This window comes from Mercenaria mercenaria, chromosome 13 (assembly GCF_021730395.1).
Source record: "Mercenaria mercenaria strain notata chromosome 13, MADL_Memer_1, whole genome shotgun sequence".
In the NCBI taxonomy this organism is placed as follows: Eukaryota; Metazoa; Mollusca; class Bivalvia; order Venerida; family Veneridae; genus Mercenaria; species Mercenaria mercenaria.
Window position 1 is genome coordinate 56,973,525 of NC_069373.1, and position 27,585 is coordinate 57,001,109.

At 36.2% G+C, this 27,585-nt stretch overlaps 1 protein-coding gene across 2 annotated transcripts in view; it reads right to left on the reverse strand.

Moving 5' to 3' along the window:
• Positions 1 to 27,585, reverse strand: part of LOC123529965 (uncharacterized) — a 71,246-nt gene that overhangs the window by 6,729 nt on the left and 36,932 nt on the right. The window contains exons 2-4 of one of the 2 annotated variants that reach the window (XM_045310604.2): positions 18,568 to 18,768; positions 16,381 to 16,599; positions 8,579 to 14,943 (exon numbers count right to left, since the gene is read on the reverse strand). In XM_045310604.2, coding sequence (XP_045166539.2) covers positions 14,732 to 14,943; positions 16,381 to 16,599; positions 18,568 to 18,768 — 632 coding nt within the window. In that variant the 3' untranslated portion in view covers positions 8,579 to 14,731. Of the gene's footprint in view, positions 1 to 4,386; positions 4,540 to 6,555; positions 6,751 to 8,578; positions 14,944 to 16,380; positions 16,600 to 18,567; positions 18,769 to 27,585 lie in introns of those variants that run through there. The other variant, XM_045310605.2, reaches the window with a different exon arrangement.

A 27,585-nucleotide genomic window follows, 5' to 3' on the forward strand; every position in this document is an offset into this window, starting at 1 on the left:
CGTCTAGTGATCACCATGAACTGTACATAATCATGTATGAGAAACTTATTTTACTTGGGCAACCATGTCCTCACAAGTTTGTTTTCATTTCAGTTTCAAGTAGATTTTCAATGAAACTTTACACACCATGAAGTATAAATGTTTGTGACATAATCGTCTCGAACATTTTTGAAATAAGTCGAGCTTTTGTCGGCTTCCACATCACAAAAGGTATATAAGCAGATTTCTCTTAACCCTTACCCTGCTAAATTTCTATTATGGACTGGTCCATCTTCCAATTTGGGCAGTACCATTTATCATTTGAAGGGGTGTTTACTAAAAATTTACTGACTGAATAGCGAACAGTGCAGACCATGATCAGACTGCACGGATGTGCAGGCTGATCTTGGTCTGCACTGGTCGCAAAGGCAGAATCACTTGCCGCCAGCAGGCTAAGGGCTTAACTATTTTGATAAAAGATGTGTCTGAAATCAGTTGGCAATTACTTCCCGAAAAGAGGTTTGTACAGGCACAGAATACTGTTGGAAAAACGGCAATGATCCCAAAAGAGCCAAACATAATCCCAAAAGAACCAAAAAGAAACAAACTTAAATTACTAGGGCTAATGCTTTCACATGCATCGATTGCCTCATGTCAAGTACGTACTCTGCTTTATGTTAAAAGATGCTTCATTTCAACTTAGCAGGTTAGTTGCAGTATTTAGCAGGTGTCTAATTACGTGGCTAAAGCTTTCAAACTTCATTTTTCAGGAATCAGGAGATATCACAGGACAGATACATGACTAGTATTCATTTTGTCTTATAAAATATGCCCCTGTTTAACTCTGCATATAAGCAGGTTTCTCAAAAACTAATGGGCAAATTCTTTCAAACTTCACCCAATGACAATCATGTCTTCGGCATCTTGACCTCATGGGACAAGTTACAAAACAGTAGCTTTTATTTTGTGAAAGTTTTCCTCTTTATAACTTAGAAGTACAAGTTGAAAGTTTTGCTTGAATATATAAAGCAGGATTCTTAAAAACTACCATCCCAAATGCTTTCAAACTTTATTTATGTCTTTGGCATCATGGTGACATAACAGGACAAGTAACAGAACTAGTTTGTATTTTGTCAAAATTATGCCCCTTCATAACTAAGAATTTTAGGTTTAAGTTTTGCATGTAAGGAGGTTTCTCAAAAATAACTTTGAAAAATGCTTTCAGACTTCACAAATGCCTTCGGCTTTATCGGATAATCTCACAGGACAAGTTACATAACTAGCTTTTATTTTGTCCAAATTACGCCACAATTAAACTCATGATTTTTTTTTACTGTTTTATATGTTAGTATGTTTCTCGCGAATTCTTTGAGCAGACATTTTCATATTCAAGATTTATAACTGTGGGCTATATTTTGGCAAAATTATACCCTTTTAGAAAATGTTGCTAAAACTTTTGAACATTAGCTAGTATGGGTGGATGGGCTTCCAAATAGTTGAGCATGTTGTTATTATATGACAGCTCATTTTGTTTTTTGGGGGGCTCATTTTTACCCACCCCAACCTCCAAATTGTTTTCTTTTTTTCTTTTTACACACTAAAATTCATCTGCAGATTTTATAAAGGGCAAGGACCATATTTAACAAAATTACTTTATGCAAAGAAATGATATACAGCATGTAGACTTAATACCTAAAATTCTTAATTAGGAAAAACAATCAAAAAGTAATGTTGAGTCTTATATTTAAGATAGAGTATAATTCATTAGTCTGGATTTGATCATTTTGAACGGTGTCATTTAAGCTTTTCTCAAACATTTTTTAATTTCTGTGTATTTCCTGGTGCAAGTAGTCCTACCCATCAAACCATTGATAGATATAAAATCCCCAAATATAATTGGATCACTGCTTGAAGAACTTATCAGACTATGAGGTCGATGTCAAATACAAGCATATTGTATGCCATCAAAAATGTTTTAAGTCTAAATAAAATGGAATTATCGAAAGGTCAAATATATATGTATAAAAGTGTATTAAACTCTTGCACCTTACACCCCAATGGTGTGTAAGTTGCAGGGCACGCGCAATCACATATGACCCGCACCTTGAGAAAACCAGCAAAGTATGTTTGCGACCAGCATGGATCCAGACCAGCCTGCGCATCCACGCAGTCTGGTCAGGATCCATGCTGCTCGCTTCAAAGCCTATTGCAATTAGAACGAGATCACGGAGTGATCTTGGCGCCCACCAATGTGCCATTTTTGAGTGTTCCAAATTTCAAGACATATTGACTAGCTCAAGGTCAAATTTCATTTCCGTACACAACACTGTGCATGTGGTCCAAATTCAAAAGCTGTAGCTTGAGTAATGTGAAAGTAGGTCACTAGATCAATTTCAAGGACAAAGTTCTTTGTACATAAAATTATGCATGTGCATCAAGTTTGAAGGCTGTAGTTTGAGAAATCTGAAAGTAGGTCACTAGGTCAATCTTAAGGTCAAAGTTTAATTCGGTACACAGAACTATGCAAGTGGTCCAAATTTGAAGGCTGTAGCTTCAGAAATGTGTAAGTAGGTCATTAGGTCAAAATAAAGGTCAAATTTCACTTCAGAACACAAATCTATGCATGTGGTCCAGATTTGAAGCCTGTACCTTCAAAAATCTGAAAGTAGGTCACTAGGTCAATGTCAAGGTCAAAGTTTGTTTCGGTACACAAATCCTATGCATGTGGTCTAAATTTGAAGCCTGTAGCTACAGAAATGTGAAAGTAGGTTACTAGGTCAATCTTAAGGTCAAAGTTCATTTTGGTACACAAAACTATGCAAGTGGTCCAAATTTGAAGGCTGTAGCTTCAGAAATGTAAAAGTAGGTCACTAGGTCAAAATCAAGGTCAAGTTTTATTTCAGAATACAGAACTATGCATGTGGTCCAAATTTGAAGCCTGTACCTTCAAAAATGTGAAAGTAGGTCACTAGGTCAATGTAAAGGTCAAAGTTTGTTTCGGTACATAAAACCATGCATATGGTCCAAATTTGAAGGCTGTAGCTTGAGAAATGTAAAAGTAGGTCACTGGGTCTAAATCAAGGTCAAATTTTATTTCTGAACACAAAACTATGCATGTGGTCCAAATTTGAAGCCTGTACCTTCAAAAATGTGAAAGTAGGTCACTAGGTCAAAATCAAGGTCAAAGTTTTTTCGGGTGCACAAAACTATGCATGTGGTCCAAATTTGAAGGCTGTAGCTTGAGAAATGTGGAAGTAGGTCACTAGGTCAAAATCAAGGTCAACTCATGTCAAGGTTCATCTTGCCACTCAAAAATATACATGTGGTCCAAATTTGAATGTTGTAGGTTATTGACAAGAAGATTTTAAAAGCTTTTCCCTATATAAGTCTATATGAACCATGTGACCCCTGGGGCGGGGCCATATTTGACCCTAGGGGATAATTTGAACAAACTTGGTAGAGAACCACTAGATGATGCTACATTACAAATATCAAAGCCCTAGGCTTTGTGGTTTGGACAAGAAGATTTTCAAAGTTTTTCCCTATATAAGTCTATGTAAACCATATGACCCCCAGGGCGGGGCCATATTTGACCCTAGGGGGATAATTTGAACAATCTTAGTTGAAGACCACTAGATGATGTCACATACAAAATGTCAAAGCCCTAGGCCCTGTGGTTTTGGACAAGAGGTTTTTCAAAGTTTTTCCCTATATAAGTCTATATAAACCATGTGACCCCCGGGCGGGGCCATATTTGACCCCAGGGAAATAATTTGAATCATCTTGGTAGAGGACCACTAGATGATGCTTCATACCAAATATCAAAGCCCTAGGTTCTTTGGTTTTGGACAAGAAGGTTTTCAAAGTTTTTCCCTATATAAATCTATGTAAATTATAGAAATAAACAAAGGGCCATAACTCACTCACAAATTGTTGAACCAGTCTGATTTTCAGGGGGGACACAACTAGGGTACCAATACATCATTCTGACAAAGTTTGGTCAAAATCCCCCCAGTAGTTTCTGGGGAGATGCGATAACGAGAAATTGTTAACGGACGGACGGAATGACGGACGGACGGACGGACCACGGACGCAGAGTGATTTGAATAGCCCACAATCTGATGATGGTGGGCTAAAAACCATTAGTGAACAGCATGGATCCTGACCAGACTGCATGGATGCGCAGGCTGGTCTGAATCCATGCTGGTCGCAAACACACTATGTTGGTTTTCTCAATGCTCAGCTCATATCAATGTGCTAATCTATGTTATCTATGTGCAAATATACTGGTTTTCTCATAGCGTGTCACAGTTATGATTTCAAATAATTCTACAACATTTTCTGATGTTTTTATGTTTCATGAAACTTGGTGTCATGACATTTGCTGCAACTGATTTGATTACCTACCAGGTTCAGGTTCCGTATCTTCTTCTGATTCGGGATTGGGTGTTTCTTCTGATTCGGGATTGGGAGTTACGTCAGGTTTAGGTGTAATAACAATTGGCGTCCATCTGACACAGTACGTTTCACCTTCTAATGGGTAATCGTTGCAGATTGAATCTGTAACGCACAAGAAAACAAGTACATAAGTTCGATGCATGTAAGTCAGTTTCTAAGAATACTGTTAAACTGGTGACAAGTCTTTAGCATTTTGAAATGATCAAACAGAACAGGTTTCATAACTCGATCAGATCTGACTGACACTATGTTAAAATGATACCGTATTTTAACATAGATTTTTTTATATGTATGCATATGTGGCTTCAGAACTATGGGACTGCATACTTTCAAACCCTTCATAAGTCGCTAGCATCACTAAATGACATTCTGATCCTTATTACATAATTCTAACAGTTTACAAAATTGTGCCCTTTTTTATATAGCTATTGTATTATGTGAGGTGAGGACGAGTACAGGTCTGTATAAATATATGACTACATATATAATATTGGTCTAACTTTCATCATGTAGATTACCTGTAGGTAGAAAATGTGACCTCTATAGTGTTAACAAGTTCTTAGATTTGACCCAGTGATCTAGTTTTCGCACCCAGATAATCCAGCTCAAGCTGGACAACAAACATACTGACCAAGTTTCAAATAAGTCAGATAGAAAATGTGGCCCCAGAAGAATGTGGACAAGGTTTCTGCATCATTCTCTCTGAAGATAGAGACTTCAAGCAAAGAATACTGGCCTGGCCTAAATTTTGCCGGGACACTCAGTCAGATTATATTTCTTGTAGAACAAACAGAAAATTAGGCCTCCGACTTATTTTTCTAGGTTTTGACCCAGTGATCCAACCTTGACCTTAAATGATTAAGATCTAAATTTCATCATGAAACAAACATTCTGATGAGGTTTCATATAGATTAGATAGAAAGTACAGCTAGAGCAAAAACTTGATTTTTTATGGTTTAACCCATTAGCCCAATTGCTGACCCTGGAGGAAAAACTTGACTTAGATTTAAACGAGGCAATCATTCTGATCAAGGACTTTGTAGATAAAAGAAATAGATAATATGGTATCTGTAGGATTTAAACTAGTATCTATTTGACCAAGTATCGTAGTTTAATTTTCACCCCAGACGATTCAATTAATTAAACATGCTTATTATTTTTCATGAAGTTTATGTAGAATGTGTGACCTCCAGAGTATTTCAAGTTTTTACCATGACTTGACTCAATGGCCTAGTTTTGACACAAGCGAAGATTCGAAATTTACAAAAGTTTCATCAAAACAAACATTCTAACTAAGATTCTAGTTATCATAATTCGACGTTTAGATTGTTTTATATTTGTGATGGGCAATCTCGCGAGTAGGCATATTGCCCATATGAAAAAGATTATCTCAATATTTTCTAGGAAATTAGTTAGACTAACCAAGATTCATATATAAAAAGTAGAAAATGCGACCTCCTGAATGTTTATGTTTTTCAACGATTTATTAAATGGCTGTGTTTGGGGTGCTCTGTTCTTCCGGGAAATCTTCCCATACCTTTTATCTTTTAAATTTGATCAAGATAATCGTTTCATTTAGACCAGGTAAAAATGTTGCCTGTTGAGCGTTGACCTTTTGCCTGGTGACCTAGTAACCCAGTTTCAATATTTACCTAGATTTCATACAGACAGGTAGAAACTGTCTCTTCTATCTACCTAGTGTTAATTTTAAAACACGCGTCTGTTATTTCACGTATCCCATATGTATGGTGTATGGTGGCTGATTTCTGCCAATGTCGTTCTGACGCCCCCGCCAGAACGACAGAACGACGTTTTCCTCTTTTGGCGTTGTTTCGTTCCCTCGTTCTGGCGAGAGGAAAATGTCGTTCTGTCGTTATGGCGGGGGCGCCAGAACGCCAGAACGACACTGGCAGAAATCAGCCACCATACATATGCCTCGGTATCGAACTAGTCCTAGATCGACGTCCGCGCAGGAATATTGTCAAGTTATCAACTTTACCGACAATGGGAAGTAACACTGTGCTGCAGTTAAATAGTCATTAGGCCACAATAGTATCTGTCATGATTTTTAATCTTAATTTTTGAATACTAAGCTCATTTTTATAACGTTACACCTACCGGAAACATTCTCTAATTTAAGGCCGCAAACCATAGACAGATCGTCCAGCATGATTAATGCTTCACCATAGTTTGGAGCGAACTCAACTTCAAATATGTCAGATGCAACATCGGTGCGCTTCAAAAACATCACCGCTTCTTTAGACAGTTCAAGCGGGGCCGCTGGACATCCGGTGATCTCGCCATTCTCATTCCCTGAAAGAGTAAATGATGAAATTACATGATCTGAATCTGAGTAAAATATTACATATTTGAAATTGTTATTATCGATTTTTGATTTAAAATATATAAAAATGGCCATGTCAGATTTGGTAAAGTTAAATATACATATATGTCTACCGAGCATGCTGTTATGTAAAAAGACAGACAAGACCACCTAGATTTTTAAAACATAAAAACACGCTCTGTAGATAATATCAAATACACTTAACAAAATTCCTAATTGGTCAGTTTATATTGTATTACTTTTTTGTTAATAATGCATGTATTTACAAGAAATTTCACATACCGACATTTGAATAGGTACTGCAGCTAATTATTGATTTATTCTTGGCCGACTTACGGCCAACGTAACCGCATTAGGCGTTTTGACAAATATTGCATATTTTGCACGTGCAGAGCATGCGCACCAATATGCACTTGTTAGTGAACATGTTTGGCATTACTGACGAAAGTCCTACTAGAAAAACACATATCATTGTGGAATTAACACAAGAGCAACGTGCCCGGGCTGTCGGAATTTTACAACAAAACTCGAAATCGGTCACTTCAATGAATTGTCCTTAAGTTAAATTTTGCCAAAAGCGCGCGGATGGTAGATAACCAACGATTGAAGGTTCTTGTAAACGGAAATAAGGTTAAAAATGGAAATAACCATCAAAGTAACAGCTACAAACATATTATCTCAAAATTCCTTTGAAACTGCAAAAATAATTACTCGCGTGTCGTAAATGTGTCCCGGCTAGCAACATTCCGACAGCTCGATCGCGTTGCTTTTGTGTCAAATTCACCATGATATGTGTTTTTCACACTATGATAACATGAAATGCCCCGTTAAAAGACAGCTTCGGCGTTCCATACCATAAGGCTACAACATGGTTGACCCATTTAAACGAACTGTTCTGTATTGTGTATGGATAAAAATATAGAGAATTATTATATGAGAAAATCTTTCAGTTTTCAATAACATGATCTGGTATACAATTACTTTGTGTATTACTGGTATTCACTTTTCAGCTGGTACCCATTATACATGTGCAGTTGTTTGTTAGTTTGTTTGTTTGTAACTGAAACCATGCATTATAATGTATGCAAGTATCCCTACGTTCAACGTAGTGGTTTAAAGGAATTTCTTCCATTGTCCTCAACACAGTTCATCCTTTACTATTAAAAGAAAAATAAAGAAAACAACCACCGGTAGATCTATTCGTTCTGTTGAAGTGAGGCATCACCACCATGCTATTCGCCGTGACATAAAACGGTTGCCGTTTCATTAAGTAACATTCATAAACGGACGGAGGTGCTATTTTATAAAGTGACATACATGTTCTTTGATGACAGACTGATCTTGCGTCATAAAGGTATATTCCTGTACAAGCATGAAAGACCGATCTTATTTCATGAAGTGACATTCGTATATGACAAACCGATCTTTTGTGCGAAGTGACATTCATATGCAAAGAGTGATATTCATTTATATAAGACTTATATAAGACATGAAGTGATATTCACATATATATACAGATGTGCAGGCTGATCATGATCTACACTGGTCTCAAATGCAGAACCAATCATGTCCAGCATGGTAAGGGTTAAACCGGACAGCCAACTGCATTACACAGAAATACGAGCAGATTTGATAGCTTTTACAATATCATTTTATTTAATAAAAGACAAACATACATATTAGTATTATACATACAGCTTTTACACGAAACCTTTGTAGTTTCAGAAGGCATTTGTTACATACAAATGTCACATACCGTAAGATGATTATAAATATTCTGTAGTAAATATACATGTATATAGATACAGATTTTTATTAAGATATTAATATCTTCTGTTAAAATAAGAATAAGTGGACTTCAGAACGCCGCTAAAAGCATTTAGCACACAAACAAAATCTATTTTGAAAGTTCTTTTATATAATTGTGAACATTGCAGCTATAACAAATATATTGACTACATAAAACTTAGTTTAAACTGTTACAGAATTTTGTGGATATTTATGTTTTAAGATAATCATATAGATTATCAATAGTGTCCAGGATGACTGAGCTGCACCATGAGAAAACCAACATAGTGCATTTGCGACCAGCATGGATCCAGGCCAGCCTGTGCATCCTCGCAGTGTGGTCAGGATCCGTGCTGCCTGCTAACGGTTTCTCTAATTGCAGAAAGCGAACAGCAGGCTGGTCTGGATCCATGCTGGTCGCAAAATGCACTATGTTGGTTTTCTCATGGTGCGGCTCATTATTGTGTTTTACATCCTTTCTCTTGCAGAACTCAAGTCCATCACACACAGACAGATACCTTTAACTTTTACAGGAGGTCCCTAATTGGTTAAAAATTCAATTGTTTAAAACATGACCTGGCGGCACTGCGATGTTGTGGAAATTGAGGTTTGGCGACTATTTGTTCAGATACAAATCTAAAGTACATGCTAACAAAAAAAAAATGTTTTTATCTAGAACAGTAACTGTACTATTGTTAGAAAAACAACAGCCAGTGGAGAAAACAAATATATAAATTAAAACAATACAAAGCATAAGATTATGTACATCTACATTCCTACCATATAATGACTAGGAAGATCATAAAAAAAGAAGAAAACAGGCATAAGGATGAGCAAATGCGAACATGTAATCTCAATAAAAACTTCATAAGACGAATGATTTTTGTATATAGACCGTTGTATTCATTCAATTTAAATGTGTAAGCCTTTCCGAAAATAAAGTTTTGAGTCGCGGCAACTGCACAAGTTTCATCAGTTAATGTGACACCAAGCAAAGTATGTAATAACAGAAGAACACAGGGGAGACAATACGTAGGCCTATAATATGATTGTTGCCCGTGGAACATTTCCAACTTTGAAGTACCGGCACCTTCAAAATCAACATTAAGCAAATATTATTGTATTTATATAACATTGCGAACAAAGTGTTCAGGAGTGGTCTGTTATATTCCTGAAATCTTACATTATACTTAGAATTCAGAAATAAAGAAATGAGCACATATGTGTACAGCTATTTATTTCTTCATGCTTTCTTTCAATATTGCGGGCGGAAACACCAAGTCTTGTGTACATGTTATATTAATTTGAAACATATTTTCAAAATACCGGTATGGATGGACCGGAAGAGAAGAACTTTATTTTTGTGCAAATATCGACAATCTTTTTAAGCTGAAATGATCAGTGGTGGCACAACAATGGACGTCTCAGCTTACAGGTCTAACCTATTGCCCAACATTAAAGTTGTTGAAGTTACAATAATGTTTTCTTCGCTTGGTGCCATACTACAAAATACAGCAATGAGTTGCATGCGGAATCGTGAAAAATGCCATAAAATCATAATAAATTTGCACAGATTCTACAGAGAGTCCGTCCATTTCTTGGAAGACACACACTTTGTTGATAATTGTTTTCCCCGTGTAATATAGCTAAAAAAAGAAGCGGTGAACTTGTCGGCTGCTCAACCCAGGGGTTGCGGATTTGAGCCTCACTGAATCACGACCATATGACACCAATACTGTTTTTTTACCAGGAAGCAAACTCGAGAGTGATTAAAATAAGCTTGAAGCATAGTCGAGCTTAATTAAACTAGTGTAAACTAAAACTGAACTAAAAAAATATTACAAAACATGAATGGTGTATTGTTCTTGTTGTGAACCATTTTGGTTGTGCGCACGCAATAATTTAAGGTTCCTGTAGAGACAATTTCAGCATCCAGAAAGCAAGTTTGTTAAAAAAAACAGCGTATAATTATTACAGTTAGATAGCGATTGTACTAACACCCTCCCAAAATTCAGCATGTTAATTTCATCCTTTGTATATCTTCATATATTCTATTGTCATTTATAACTCATAATTTAGTATCTCGAATACTAGAGGTCTACCATGTTTCGCTGGTAGCTGAAAGCTCGTATCAGGATTTTTGACCAACCTCTAATAGATAAGAATGTTTATAACAAGTAACATAATACTCAATTTCAAACCCACTTTGACAGTTTTGCACATACATACCTATTTAAAAAAAACACACACACACAAAAAGAAAAGAAAAAAAGAGAGTAAGAAATGAAATAAGAATATTTACACAAGTTAGCACATGATAATTAAATAGGTCATACTCGTATTGTAGCATATCCGACACAGAATGTTATGTCATATCAAGTTACCCAACAAAATCTTTATACAAATAGTTTAAAAATATGGCCAGAAATTTGACTCGACTTATTTAAAGGTAAAATGGTTAATCATTCCTAGCAGTTTTATGACATACATCTTATCATACAGAGCAATAATTATAGGTTATTAGTTTTGCATCGAAAAATATGCGCCAGTTCTGCAGCGGAAAAAAAATGCGCGACTTTGGGTGCGCAATATTATTTCGCAAAAGACCGCTTGTATATAAAATGCATTTATTACATGTTTATTGATTTTATGTAATTGATTATAAACTTGCTCTTAGCGTTACATGTTCTAATGTAACTAGATATAGACCTATACTGTATGGAGTTTAAAAATTAGTTTTGTAAAAATATGCAAAACTGAATGTGTATTGATGTAATATATTACTACATATTTGACGTCGTGGGTGTGAAATAAAGCCATTGCATGAATTAAGTTTTATGATTTTTTGTCATAAGTGTAAGAAACATTAGAATATAAATATACGCATTATGAATGCGACACATACAGCCAGAAAATAATCATTTGGCAACTGTTAAAAAGAATAACACGCACAGTGTATATAATTTAGCAACGTTTGGCTTGCCATATACCGGCAACCTCGCGTATAATTAAAGTATATTTGCCTTGAACATATACTTACGGAAGCTTATCAGGGCCTCCACTTATCTAAAAGTTTCGCGTCAAGTCAACTTGTGTCTTTTCGTTTTGAACAAAAACATCTGATGAAGGCGTGATAATTAATACATTATACGTAAATGTTTTTAATCATTACGCATACTTTTTTATCGAATTGCGTAAAATATTTGTCAATGCGATTAACTTCTACACGTCTAACTAGATCTTTCAGCGAAGTCGTCAAGAAACATAACAAGAAGATAAATGTATTTGGTATTTCAACATAATTTACTCGACTTGTTACATCTTTTTCTCGAGAACTTTTACTTTAAGCGATATAATTATGCATGTCACGTGATATTTAAACACGTCAGGTTCAAAAATTGCCTATATTGGTCTTGTCTGCACAGTGATGGTTTCATTATGTCTACGCCAGAAATATTCTAGGGAGACATATTGTTTTCCCCGAGTTGTCTGTCTGTCCGTCTGTCTGTCCCGACGTGCCCACATGTAAATTTGGGGTTAGCGTTTCTGTTGAATTTGACATTCTGAGGTTGTGGTCATTCTGGGGTTAAATTGGTATTGTGGGGTTAAAAATTAGTATTGTGGGGTTAAAAGGATCAAAGGAAGATAATAGGTAATATAAGGGATTACCCCACAAATCCTGTAAGTTCGTCCGTCTGTCCTTCACAAATCGTGTCCGGGCTGTATTGTTTAAACACCTTAAAGGATTTTCAAATTACTTGGCACAAATAGTCACTGTAACAAATCATGGAGGCTGGGGGAGACATGTGTTTTTGTTACAAAAACCATTCTTGTTTGTGAGTTGATTTTAACTAAACTTGCACATAACTTTTACCACCAAAAGATCTTGGTTCCTTTCTTGAACCAGGCATATCCCATGATTGACTCGAGAGTTATATCCCCTAAAAGGGCAAAACTTGTCTAAATTGTGGTCTTGTCTGCACAGAATTATTGTTTCATTTATGATTTTATTTTTCGGCTATATTTCAATATGAACATGTGAAATTTCATAATAACACAACAACACTCCACCCACTTCCACCCCACCCCCACATCACAACCCCCTCCCCACACTGAGGTGACCTGCCCCCCCCCCCCCCCCCCTTAAAAAATCTATTGTTCAGCTATATTTTCAATATAAACATGTGAAAATGTGAAATTTCAAAACAACAGTTCCCCGCATCCCGACACCCTGCACCCCCTCCACCAGAGTGACATCCCTCCCCCAGTTATTCTTTTTATTTTCCAGCTCTATTTCAGTATGAACATGTGAAATTTCAAAAGAGCACTTCCACACGCCCCGCCCCCTCCCCTCCTCCCTCCCATTCAGTTATATATGATTGTCCTTTTTAGCTCGACTAAATATATCAAACACTATCAAAGCTTTGATACTAGCTAGATCAATGTAATTTTGTATGTGAATAGAGGGCAATATTGAAATTATGAACAACACTTTGTTAAAATTCATGTTGCTATGGCAACAGAAATAGTCAAAATATAGTTTTCCCATATGGATCCTTTGATGACTAAAAATTATAGTGGCTAGGTTAATGTAATTTGGTATGTTAATACATGGAAATATGGAGATTACTATAGGTTTACTCTCCATCTGTCTGTCTGTCTGTCCATCCGTCTCACAATGTTTATCTCGAAAATCACGATGTATATTTTTTTTCAATTAAATATTTGTCGAAAATAGAAAAACATCGAGCATATTGAGAAAAGTTAAGTCGAAAAGTGAAAAACATCGAGCATATCGAGAAAAGTGAAGTCGAAAAGGGAAAAACACCGAGCATATCGCGAAAGGTTAAGTTGCATTACCTCTATACTTTTAATCTTTGTCAATAAATTTTATTGACATGTGTAAAACATCTTATCTAGGCGAGTAAAGACAAGTCGACTTAGCACAAAACATCTCACCAACTGTAGGCCCTAATAAGCTTCCGTATATACTTTGCTGTACACGGCATACGTCATTTTCAAAATATATTAATCAAAACTAACTTCCATATAACATATGCTTAACTTCTGCGTAGTTCAATTCAGAGTTATTTGGTCATTTTCATCTTTGAAATGTGGTAACCAAGGCTTTACTTTTGCTTAGATGAATAAGAGGAATTTTGTCATACAATTATCTGAAGCACAAAACAACATTCATACGCATCAAGCAAATTTTGCAAGTTTATATACTCTGTGCCTATTTCTGTCAGCCATAACAACGATAAAATGTGATTATTATTGAAACATGTGGTAACAAGCCTAAAGCATTTACCTATATTCTCGTTCACGGTTAAATGCCGTATTTTGGGATGCTTTTTTTTGGACGAGTATACGTGTAATATTTTCGAGTAAGGAGTGTTATACCGAAGTTGAATGGAGAAAATTAATTCATTTTGACATAAATAAAACTAGAATTCAAAAAAAAGAGAATACTATTATCTTGCTTTGTCAAGCAAATTTTATAGTGTTGACGGGTGCATTTCTTGCTTGTTAATTGTTTTCCCAAATAGCCATTTAATAGTGCTATTAGAACAGAGGAATAGCTCTTTTGTAACAGAGGAATAGTTCTATTATAACAGATAAATAGTTTTATTATTATGAACAATATTTTTATGAAATGGTCTGCACTACACTACAAAAATGTACGATTTAGATGCACGTAGCAACACAACAAGTTGAGCTTTTACTCTGGGTTGGTGAGATAAATTTTATTTCTTAAATTACAGATCCTGTAGAGATATGACCTTTTCATATCTGGAAAAGTTATAGGCCCATCCTAACTTCAGCAAGAACCAATGGCTTGATATCACTGCGTCCAGTATCTCGAAAGTGCTCCGGAACTCTTTAAGTTTAAGATTTTCAACACTTTAACACCCTATACTGATAAAAACAGACACATCGCGACTCCAGACGAGACCATCCGCACAAAATAAGGTGTTTCGAGGACGACCCGAGTGGTGCACACATTCAAAATATTCAGTCTGGCGCAGTTCAGCATCCTTCATTTATCACAATAAGCCATGGAGGAATGATTTCTGATGTCTGAATCACTTAATACAGCCAGATATATCGTTCAGATGTCAATTAGTTAAACGTCAATTCTTTCTAAATGATTTCCATTAATCAAACAACTATTGTAAGAAAAAATGTAATAAGGGTAACTAAAAGAGAAGATGTAACTAGCGTGGATCCATTTCCATTATCACCAGTCGAGGTACCCGCAGGAGCGGTATTTTTGTCTGTTTTGTAGCCTGGATCTGATTTGTCATTTTTGCCGTTGTTTGTAGCATCAATGTCAATTACTGTGTCATCTGGAGTATCTATATTTGTTTCTTCTGAAATATGAATACATTATATGAGCAGGTGTATTATGTGTATATGCAATAGAAGCGATATCTAGTTTTCTTTAATGCAGGTTGGTGTTTACATAGGGCGCCGTTTTACTATTTGTGGTATCACCTATTCAGGCTATTGAAATGTAATCGTTTGAATATTCTGTCTGATCCTGTGTACATAGACTAAAGGAAAATCACACTGTTCTCCTAAAGCGAGAGGATATTTTACTGAGCCAGAGTGGCTTCAACTATCTTTTGTTGTTGTTGTTTTTGTGTTCTTTATTGGGGAGGGAGGGTATTTGCTCAACAACCACTATGATATCACCTCCTGAAATAGGTGATATCACAAAAATGCATTAAAGACTTAAACGGCGCCACATATGTTTATGCCTGTTTCCTACATGTTTAACAATAAAATTCTATACCAAGTTCGACTTACTACAAATGAATTGTATCTGATTCTTTATACTGCCAGGACAATGAAAAACATAAACAAGAAACATGGAAACCGTATAAAACCATCTTTTATCCAATCTAAAACATGTTCTATTTTGAGAAGTAATGACCTTGACCTGAGTGATCCCAAATACAATCCTTTGTCTCGATAAAAATATATACACCAAGTTTGGTGACAATACCAATATATAGAGCGCAAACCATTTTTCTATGACCTTGACTTTAACCCAGTGACCCCAAATGCAATTCCCAAACTAAGTGACATTAATCTTAAACTTCACCTATGTGACCCCAAATATAATCTCCAACTTTGAATCGATAAATGCTATCTACAGAATAAGCTTGGCGGCTAAATGTGTATTCAAACTAAGATATTGGCGGAAATCATTTCTATTTTTATTATAACAGTCCTTTACCGTAGCTATTTATAAACCAAGTTTCAGCAATATATCTCATTCATAACTTAAGTTTTTGAGTGGAAACTGTTTTTCTATTTTAGTATTAGTGACCTTGACCTGGACTCCGACGACCCTTTAATATATCTCTCACCATTTTCTTCATAAAAGCTACCTACATAGCAAGTTTTGTGACAATAAGTCTATCCAAACTAAAGTTATTTAGCTGAAACGATCTGGTTGATGCCACCCGCCCACCAAAATAATGACACACCATATTCTAATAACCAGTTATTTTCAAAATCCGGTTAAAAAGCAGATCAGAATGGGCATCTTGGAGTTAAATGATGTCATTGTCACACTTTAATAGTTATTTATTCAATAAATGCCGCACTGAGTTACTTTCTTGAATAAAATGTTTGGAAAATCTATGACAGGGGAGACAAAAGCTATAGTAAAGGTTGAAATTTTACTAGTATGTGGAATTCTTTTTTTTTTTTTTTTTTTTCAATTTCGGATATGATGAAAGTTTGGGCTCTTCTTATTTTCAACCAAAAAGTCGAAACTTCGAAAAATGAGTACAAACCTTCTTTTGGTTCAGGCTCTGTAGGTTCTCCTTCTGAATCAGGCTTGGGGGTTACTACCGGTTCAGGCTTGGGGGTTACTACCGGTTCAGGCTTGGGGGTTACTACCGGTTTAGGCTTAGTGGTTTTTTCCGGTTTAGGCTTTGGAGTAATGACAATTGGTTCCCATTTGATACACTCTTCCTCGAGGGTTAATGGTGGATAGTCTTTACAAATCTCATCTATTTGTTAAAACAAAAACAAGTTGATAATTAAATATAAAGTTTGATATGTAAAGTGATGTGAAACAATTAAGAAATCTGACATTAGTCATACATTTATAGGTTATTAGCTTTATATCGGGGAAATATGCACGAGTTCTGCGGCGGAAATATTGCGCGGCTTTAGGAGAAAGAACGAGAGCATATTCCCCGATGCAAAGGTAATAACTTTTTTATTACATACGTATTTACACGTATAAAAGTAATATAAATATTATGAATTTGTTCAATAGTCTAAATAAGATTGACAATACTGAACTAAACAAGTAAATGAAGTATTGCCATGCAATACAAAGCCCACCTAATTTTCTCTACTGCAGTATAACATATAAAAGAACTTATATCTATCAATGATGTATAATCAATATTGTACTACATGTATATATATATACAATATGTTATAAAAAAGACTTTGATTAAAATTTGCCTATATAAAAACTAAGTGATTTTCATATGGATCTTTTTTTGCCAATCATGTATAAAAAAGTTACCATAAAAGTTATTTATAGTAACAACAATGGGAAATTTATCCTAAAAAATCTATATGTTGTAAATCTACAAGAAACTCTTTACACTCTTTACCAGTACACCAGAAAAGTGTTTTCGATTTTTCCCTACGGCCAGTAAGAAAAAAATGATCCATTTATAGTAAAACAAAAGGACATAATTCTAAAAGCAAGAGTGCCTCTTGGTGGTGAACATTTGTGCCAAGGTACATCAAAATCCCTCCATGCACAAGGAAGAAATACTCCGAATAAAGTCATTCTTGAATTTGACCTTTGACCTCTAAGTATGATCTTGACTTTAGACCTAGGGACTTGGTCCTTGTGCATGACAATCCGCCTCATGGTAGTGAACATTTGTGCCAAGTTACATCAAAATCCCTCCATGCATGAAGAAGAAATGCTCCGGACAAAGCCATTCTTGTATGAGACCTTTGGTCTCTAAGTGTGACCTTGACCTTAGTCCTAGGGCCCGGGTTTTGCGCATGACAGGGGAATATTTGTGTCAACTGATATTTAAATCCTGTTTTGCATGGCAAAGTTATACACCGGACAGGAAAAATCCTATTGACCTTTAATCTCAACGTGTGACCTTGACCTTAGACCTAAGGCCCGGGTTTTGCGCATGACATGTTGTCTCATCCAAGGGAATATTTATACCAACTGATATTTAAATCCTGTTTTGCATAACAAAGTTAAGACCGGACAGAAAAAAATCCTATTGACATTTGATCTTAAAGTGTGGCCTTGACCTTTAAGCTAGAGTTCTGGGTGTTGCCTTGACAAGTCGTCTCATCATGGGGAACACCTGTGCCAAGTAATATTGTAATCCCTTGATAGATGACGATTTCTTCACCGGACGGGAAAGAAAACCATACTGACCTTTGATCTCCAATGTGACCTTGACCTTTGGGCTAAGGGTCCGGGTTTTGCGCATGATACGTTCTCATCATGGGGAACATTTGTGCTAAGTAATACTACAATTTCTTCATGGATGGCAGAGTTATGGACCGGACAGGAGAAAAAACCCTGCTGACCTTTGATCCCCAATTGTGACCTTAAGCAAGGAGTCCGGGATTTACGCATAACACATCGTCTCATCAGGGGGAACATTTGTGCCAAATGATATTAAAATCCCTTAGTCGATGACAGAGTTATGGACCGGACACGAAATTACGGACGGACGGACAGACGGAAAAGCGCATTCCTATAATCCCCGAAACTGGTTTACAACCAGTAGGGGACTAATAAAAAATAAATGCAACCACACACATTAAATTACGTCACGCAACCTGATATAAAATTCAGGCGTCAGCGTATTGTTGCTGATAGTTCAAACATCTTTTTTATCCAATGAATGTTTTCTATTTCTATATGGTTGAAAAGCTGAAAAACTAATGTAGTGATAGATCTACATCACACTTACGTGAATTCTCAGTTAAATTTAAGCCGCAGGTTAGAGATAAATCGTCCAACATAATTTCTACTTCACCAAAGTTTGGTTTAAATTCCGTTTCAAACACATCATTGTGACCAGGTATTTCGGCACGCTTTAGAAACATCACTGCTTCTTTCGATGCACCAACTGGAGCAGGGGGACACCCAGGGATCTCGCCATTCTCATTACCTGGAAATATAAATGATAAAACCGAATAATAAAGGGGGATATTTGTTAAATTAACTGTAAGACGCATTGAAATTTTAATATATAAAAATTATTAAAAATGTATATTAAAGAGCGCCATAATGCTGACACTTCCTGTCAGCTAAACCTTTAGAATATATTTGTGGTAAAGGAGCATTCAGCTGCTCGCCATAGAACTTACATTTCCGGTCAGCTTGATTTTAAGAATATGTTTTTGGTCTTTTGGCTAATGTTTATATAATACTGTGTACATGTGATTTTCGGCCGCCAGTAGGCTATGACCTAAGGTCACCGTGCCTTTGGTCTTTCACCTTGACCTTATAATGTAGGGATCTTTTACTGTTCTCGCACAATTATCATACGAAGGTCATTTTCTAGCGACTGAACAGAAACAACTTTCTGCCTTGAGGTCACTCTCACCGACTGACCCCACAAATAGGGTTATTTACTGACCATAAGCACTCAATATATGAACTTCTAAGTCTATAGGGACAATAGTTTTCCAGTCAATGACCGGCAACCGTTTTCTAGAAGTCACTGTAACATTGACACTTGATCTACTGACCCTCAAGACCTTAGTAGTTATGTTCTGACCCCAATGCAGTCAACTTATGTAGAAGATACATACAAGAGTAGACTAATTCATTGGATTTAATTCAGTGTTATGTTCATCAAATTGTTTAAATTATTTAATAGTTCGGATAGAAGAGTTCATACAAATGTTTTGTCTGGTCCGTAACACTCATACATACATACGTTTTAAACACAGACGCTTGTGGGTATGGCGTGTTTGCCATCCCATCCCTACTCCAATGCCCTTATTTCTACGCACCTGTGTAAGTTTTTTTCATCATAAAAGTTTATCCCGAATCAGGCACTATTCATACAAAGAGGTAAGAGTTATCTGAGTTAGGGCTTGGTCGTAGGGTTTTGGGGCGCCAGTGTTCCACACCCTAAGTGTCTGTTTTAAATGCTTATAAAAATAGATATTACAAACTATTTTATTCAAATATTTTTTACAGTTCAAAACAGCATGAACATATGAAAAATAAATGATTGAAATGTATTCTTGTGCACATATGAGCCGCGCCATCAGAAAACCAACAGTGCATTTGCGACCAGCATGGATCCAGACCAGCCTGCGCATCCGCGCAGTCTGGTCAGGATCCATGCTGTTCGCTAGCTGTTTCTCTAGTTGCAATAGGCTTTGAAAGCGAGCAGCATGGATCCTGACCACACTGCGCGGATGCACAGGCTGGTCTGGATCCATGCTGGCCGCAAACGCACTATGTTGGTTTTTTCGTCACGCGGCTCATATGATATTGTATTCAGAATTTTATCAACATCTGACATAAAATTGTGATAACTTTATCCAAAACAACATATAGACAAGGAAAAGGAAAGGAACGTTATCGAATCTGTTGAAAACCTGGCTCATTAAGGATGTGCTGATTGATCCAGTTTCTCTTCTTATCAAAGAGTACATGTATATATTCACAGCTGGGTTAAAAAAAGTTTGTTTGTTTTGGCTTTTTCAACAGTATTTCAGTAATACAACGGCGGGCAGTTAACCTAACCAGAGTTCCTGGATTCTGTACGAGTACAAACATGTTCCCTGCAAATAACTGCCAACTTCCCCACATGAATCAGATGTGTAGGACGAATGATATCAGACACAATGTCTTTTATCAAATCGTCACTGAAAACATACCCCTAGCCCAGGGATCAAACTCACGACCCGCGATCCGTAGATCTGCGCTCTCCCTAATGAGCTAAGCGGGCGAGTAGGGCGAAAAAAATGCGGTTATGTAGTGGTGGATGTAATACGCACATAAAATAAAGAAACTGTATATCACTGTTTTACACAAACTTATATTTGTCAATAATTTTGCATTTAAGCGGTGTTTTTTTCCCCGGACTTTGACGGGAGGTAGTCAGTGTTCAGACCCCATGTTTTGTTCAAAGGAGTTAACTCCTGAGGTTATTCAAATTTTTTTTGATAACGTTCCCTTTTCTTCTCAATACATTCAGAATGAGATAATTAGAGCCAATAAATATCGGTCTGAATATATAAGAATAATAAATGAAAAAAAAAAAGAGAAAAAGATTATCTAGTCGGTAGCCAGACTAAAGTGGAGGTGAAATCGCACAAAAATAAGAAAGACATACATGTATGTTACATTTCAAAAGAAAATGGTTCAAAAAGCACATTGCCAAGTGTGTATCGGATGTTAACATTTACTAAGACGGTATTTTGCAGAATATGTGAAAACAAGAGATCACAGAGTGATCTTAGCGCCCACCATTAAGCCATTTTTGAATGTTCCGAATTTCAAGACTAGCTCAAGGTCAAAATCAAGGTCAAAGTTCATTTCGGAACACAAAACTGTGCATGTGGTCCATGCATATGGTCCAAATTTGCAAGCTGTAGCTTGAGAAATGTGAAAGTAGGTCACTTGATCAATTTCAAGGTCAAAGTTCATTTCTGTATACAAAACTATGCATTGCTTCAAATTTAAAGGCTGTAGTTTGAGAAATGTGAAAGTTGGTACTAGGTAAAAATCAAGCTCAAATTTCATTTCAGAACACAAAACTATGTTTGTGGTCCAAATTTGAAGCATGTAGCTTGTTAAATGTGAAAGAAGATCACTAGGTCAATCTCAAGGTCAAAGTTCATTTCGGTACACAAAACTATGCATGTGGTCCAAATTTGAAGGCTGTACTAGTCAACATAGCTAAAGAATTGTGAAAGTAGGTCACTAAGTCAAAAGCAAGGTCAAAATTTATTTCGGAACACAAAACTATGCATGTGGTCCAAATCTGAAGCCTGTACCTTCAGAAATGTGTAGTAGGTCACTAGGTCAATGTCAAGGTCAAAGTTTATATCGATACACAAACCTATGCATGTGATCTAAATTTGAAGGCTGTAGCTACAGAAATGTGAAAGTACGTCACTAGGTCACTCTCAAGGTCAAAGTTCATTTCGGTACATAAAACTATGCACGTGGTCCAAATTTGAAGGCTGTAGCTTGAGAAATGTGAAATTAGGTCACTAGGTCAAAATCAAGGTCAAATTTCATGTTGGAACACAAAACTATGCATGTGGTTCAAATTAAATGTGAAAGTAGGTCACTAGTTCAAACTCAAGGTCAAAGTTTATTTCGGTACACAAACCTATGCATGTGGTCCAAATTTGAAGGCTGTAGCTACAGAAATGTGAAAGTAGGTCACTAGGTCAATATCAAGGTAAACTCATGTCAAGATTCATCTAACCACTCAAAACTGTACATATGGTCCAAATTTGAATGTTGTAGGTTATGACAAGATTTTTAAAAAGTTTTTCCCTATACAAGTTTATATAAACCATGTGACCCCCGGGACGGGGCCATATTTGACCCTAGGGAAATAATTTGGACAATCTTGGTAGAAGACCACTAGATGATGCTACATACCAAATATCAAAGCCCTAGGCCCTGTGGTTTTGGGCAAGAAGATTTTCAAAGTTTTTCCCTATATAAATCTATGTAAATTATAAAAAATAAACAAAGGGCCATAACTCACTCAAAAATTGTTGAACCAGTCTGATTTTCAGGGGGACACAACTAGGGCACAAATACATCATTCTGACAAAGTTTGGTCAAAATCCCCCAGTAGTTTCTGAGGAGATGCGATAACGAGAAATTGTTAACGGACGGAAGGACGACGGACCACGGACGCAGAGTGATTTGAATAGCCCGCCATCTGATGATGGTTGGCTAAAAAACAACCCCGAAAATGAAACTTTGTCAACACGTTAAGTGGAACGGGCTAATATTCGTTCCACAAAACGTAAACAAACCACTGTCAAAATACAAATCAACAAATTATATTAAACCAAGTCGCTATATGATATATATACAAACAGCAAAGCTAAACAAGTGCGAGGCCATTCTTCAAAAAATTATAGGAGACTAGAATAGTAATCATACAATTATGATTTAACACTGAGCTTTTGTTTCACACATTGCATTCAGAACTTTATTTTACACAGCAAGGGGAAGTTATCAATTGTGCAATTATTCAAAGCTATAACAAAAAGCAAAGACAAAACTGAAAAATGCCGATAAATTAATATAATATATAACAAACAATCTGTTAGAATTGAAGACAACATAGCTTTGTAGACCAAAATAATACAGTGTACAGCAGTTAAAAGTATTGAAGCAGCTTTAATATAAGTTATCATACATGTGATGCCAGTAAAAAGCAAAACAAAATGCTAAAGTACAAAAGTATGGTAAAGTGGCTAACATCTTCTAAAATAATACAGTGAACATTGCAATATATTACATGACACGTTGTTTCAATACTATCGCTGAACGGCCACTAAATGCAGTCTTTGGCGTCCGAAAGACCTCTCAACAGATGTAGAGTATATATTCTGGAGGCTCTTTCCGACAGTCACAACTCGTGTCGTAGGTCAGACGTAAATCTAATATAATTTGTGATGTGGATATAATATCATTCGTGACATAGATCTAGATCTTATATCATTCTTGATGTAGATATGATATCATTCTTGTCATAGAACTAGATCTAATATCATTCGTGACGTATATTTAACATCGTTCGTGACGCAGATCTAATATCATTAGTGTCATAGAACTAGATCTAATACCATTCTTAACGTAGATTTAATACCATTTGTGACATAGATTTAGATCTTATGTCATTTGTGATGCAGACCTAATATCATTCTAAACGTAAACATACTATCATTCTGGCCGTAGATCTAGATCTTGTATCATTTGTGACCTATATTTAATATCAACTGTGACGTAGATCTAACATCTTTCGTGGCGTAGAGTCTAATATCATTCCGAAATCTAGCGAGTTTCTCATTGCTAATCATGCATACATATTGAAAGCTTGGAAATGCAAAAAACATACAAAGCATCACTCTATTGCGCAAAAATCCATTACCACAACACTCATTTACATACGGGTATTTCGTCTAAGGTGTCGCCTTCCATTTTCATGTTCCGGTTTTTCCAGTCTACCTCTTCTGAATATTGTTTTCTCTCAAACATTTGCTGTTCCCCGAGAATTCAAGAATACTTGCTCTCAGATGCCGTGACTTTGATATCCGGGACTTATATGCATTTGTGTGTGGTATTATCATGACAATACGGAGTGCAACATCCAGCGCGGTACACCATTTGGAAAAGTCAGTGAGCGATTTTCTCAGATACTGCGGGATACTCTTGACAAAATACAACGAATACCATTCCACTGATGTATTCATAACCACATAGAGCATTTCCTATTAAAAAAAGACCGCTTTTCACTAAACCGCACAGAGCAGCGATTACCTGCCCTAACTGGAAATGATCATGATATATTTGCAGAGTTACCGTCCCTCACTCTGGAGAGTTGTCGTCATTTTCATTCACTTTCGTGAAGTAATGCGCATGTAGTCACAGATTTATACACAACAGTGCTAAAAACTATAACGTATGCCATATTACACTACAGCCTACATACAGTATATGGCAATCTCTCACTGCAAATATATACTCTTTATTCTATAGAAATCTCTCTTTATAGATACAGACTGAATACCTGTGACAATTGTACATACCTAGTTTGTATAAAAAATAAGACCTCAGTACATACTGAATTTTGAGCTCAACAGAAAGGATATTGTTTTATCCAAAAAAAGTAAAACAAGTGACCAAATAAACTTCAAAATATCATGGTAATAAGCTTTGCTTAAATTTCACTTAAAAAGAGAAAAGCGCATGTCTCCCACAACTGCCTAGTCATCTAGATTGGCATTTCTTCTCCTTTATGTATCTGAGTCAACCATGCACCAAGACCTGTATCACTGGCATCAGTATTTTCGGTAATTCAATGGCCATAATTCCGAAGTGCCTGGGCCAAATTGGCTAGTTATCGAACTTGGCCGAGGACTTATTGACAAACACATTTTGTTCAAGTTTGATGAAGATCGGATGAGAAATTTTCGACTTAGGGCGCGGTCAAGATTTGTGACAGATTGATTGACTGACTGACGGACGGACACACAACCAGACGTAAATCAATATGTCTCCCACTACAGTGATGTGGGAAACATAATAACCGAGCATACAGCAAGTTGGATATTTAACGATTTCAAATCTAAGCCTGAGAAACAATCTACAAACATTGTTGAATCTTGACTCTCATGACATTAAACAAAAGTAACATGGCCTTGGCCTCATTTTGTTGATTCTACTCCAAGTAAATACTTCAAGAACATAAGTGCATTGCGAAAACACGCCGTAAACTAAGTAATGTTTGATTTTGTTATTTGTTAATGTCGTGTGAGCCATCAGGAACTATTTTCTGCATTTACTAAGCCTTTGCACTCCTTTTTAGTTGTGAGGCCCGAGACATTTAAATAAATTTAAGAAAGGCGTGTTGATGACAGAAAACCCATTTTTAAACCGACAGCTTAATATTTCTTATTGAAACAGTTAGCCCTGAACCGACGGCTTGGTATTTTTTGTTGAAACATTCAGCCATGACAGTTGCCTGTGTTTTACATTTTCTACCTGTGCTAATTAGAAACACGCGGCGGAATGTGATGTATTTTTGCATACTTTTATGCCTCTCTTCTTTCCGACAATGTAAAACGTCTCTCTCCGTGCCACACTTCTGCTTTTCAATAATTCGGTCTGATGTTAATATGTTTTTGCTTCCATAACTTTTTTATCTGTTGTGTTTTCTGCGCAACTCTTGGCAACAGTTACCCTATCAAATAAATCGTCGCCCCGGAGCGAAATTAGTGTATCTGATACCACATTTATTTCCAGGTTTTAACAGTATTGCACTGGGGATGAGGCCAAAAGAATGAAGCCCCACTGTCGGAGTTACTTCGATTTTGTTTTTTATTTTAAACTGTCCCACAGTTTTACTTTTGTGTCAAACACGTCAGATGATGAGATTCTCTTTAGCTGAAGCAAAATGCAGAACTGATGTATAGCAAAACGAATCCCCTTGCAAAGCATTGTCTGCTACCGTCTCTACCGGTATAATCTAATTCTGCTGCCATAGCAACCGGAATATTGTTCTTAATTCGAATCAAAAGTATGTGTTTTTATGCAACCTCTCCCCTAAACCTGTCTGTTCAGTATCTAATACTGGGCACAAGGAAGTGTCTCAATGGCCCTATTAAACTGTGCATTTTGTATTTGACCTCTAAGTATGACCTTGACCTTACATCCATTTGACTAAAAGTTTTATTTTAAAAGTCGTGTCCGTTTGGGGAATATTTCAGGACAATTCGTTAAAAAATAGTGTACACGCATAACTCATTCATCCTCAACATTACTATGTCAACTTCCACTTTTACACGTGTGTTCCCTTTTGTTAAAAAATGGCCACTATACATTTACGAATTAAATGCTAAGATAGCATAAAAAACTTCAAAACTTACATTCTATGCAAAGTGTAAAAAAAAAACCAAGAAATTTCTTTATATAGTATCTATATATTCCTTTACACCTGCTCTCTTGCCATTGGTCGTGCTCTTCGCAAGAAAATTCCCATTTCGCGCTAGCTTTAAGTTTTACTACAAACAATTATGTAAAAACAAATAGTTCTATTGTGAATCTAGTAGTTGATTATCTGCAAAAAATACTGAGTGAAAGCCGGAATTTGTAGAAATCCAATACTCATTCAAGATTTTTTTTCCAACAGAAGAAAATTCTGGGACACAATTCCTTCTTTATTGCATCATGATTTACATAGAGCGGATTCTAGATCGATAGATTAAGCGTGACTTTATGTTGTATTTTTGAAATGTCTGGATATATACAGTAAAAGCTGTTCTCAGAAATAAGCTTTGTAAACTGCGAGCCGAGCGGTAAAATCAATTGCACAGTCTGACCTGATGCCAGTTTATACACGATCATGCGCATTAAACAATTGTCTTTATTGTATAGCATTTTGCAAAGAAATATTATGCTTCTGTTCATTGTTTGAAAAAATTCAATTTGTTTGTCTGATTTCTCTGTAATATGATATATATTTGCTCATCCTTCATGGAAAATGTTAATCCAGAAATAAGACTGCAAATAAAGGAAAGGCTGTTAAAAGATGAAAAACACCAAAATATCATGAAAATACGATTAATTTACACCTGAAAAGCATCAGAATCGAGGTAATTATTATTGCAGACGGGAAAATGCATCTCGTTATTCTGGAAACATAATACCATGTAAGCACAATATTAAAGTCGACAATATAGATTCTTTTGAAATATCTCATCAAATGCAGCGTTTCCGGAAACTCGTACACATTAAAATATAATTTAAGAGAAAATTAAATATTAGTTGGGTTCGTACTACTTTGTGCATGACGGAAGTGTATCCATCCGCGTCAAGTGGAGCATGGAATAGTACAAAGTTCTTACTTTACCAAAAATATATGCTACTTATATGATTTTTTTTTCATTGCTGCAGTCATCAAGTTAAAAGAACCCGCACATTTGTACGCATATTTTCAGCACAAAACCCTCGCTCCAGATGTTTTAAATTACTCAGAAACGTGTCTCTGAATCCATTCGGAGAAAAAAACAAGCACATTTCTCTTGAGATTCCTGTAGCTACATGCCTGTTGTGAAAACAAACTGTTACACAATGACTGTTGAACGTACGGTACTTGTGAAAACAATAGCATAACTAATTATGCAAATCACACGCCATCTGTCGACTCTTGCGCTATTTTCATAGTTGTCCTTGCCTTTGGGAATTACAATGGTATTATTTTCCCATC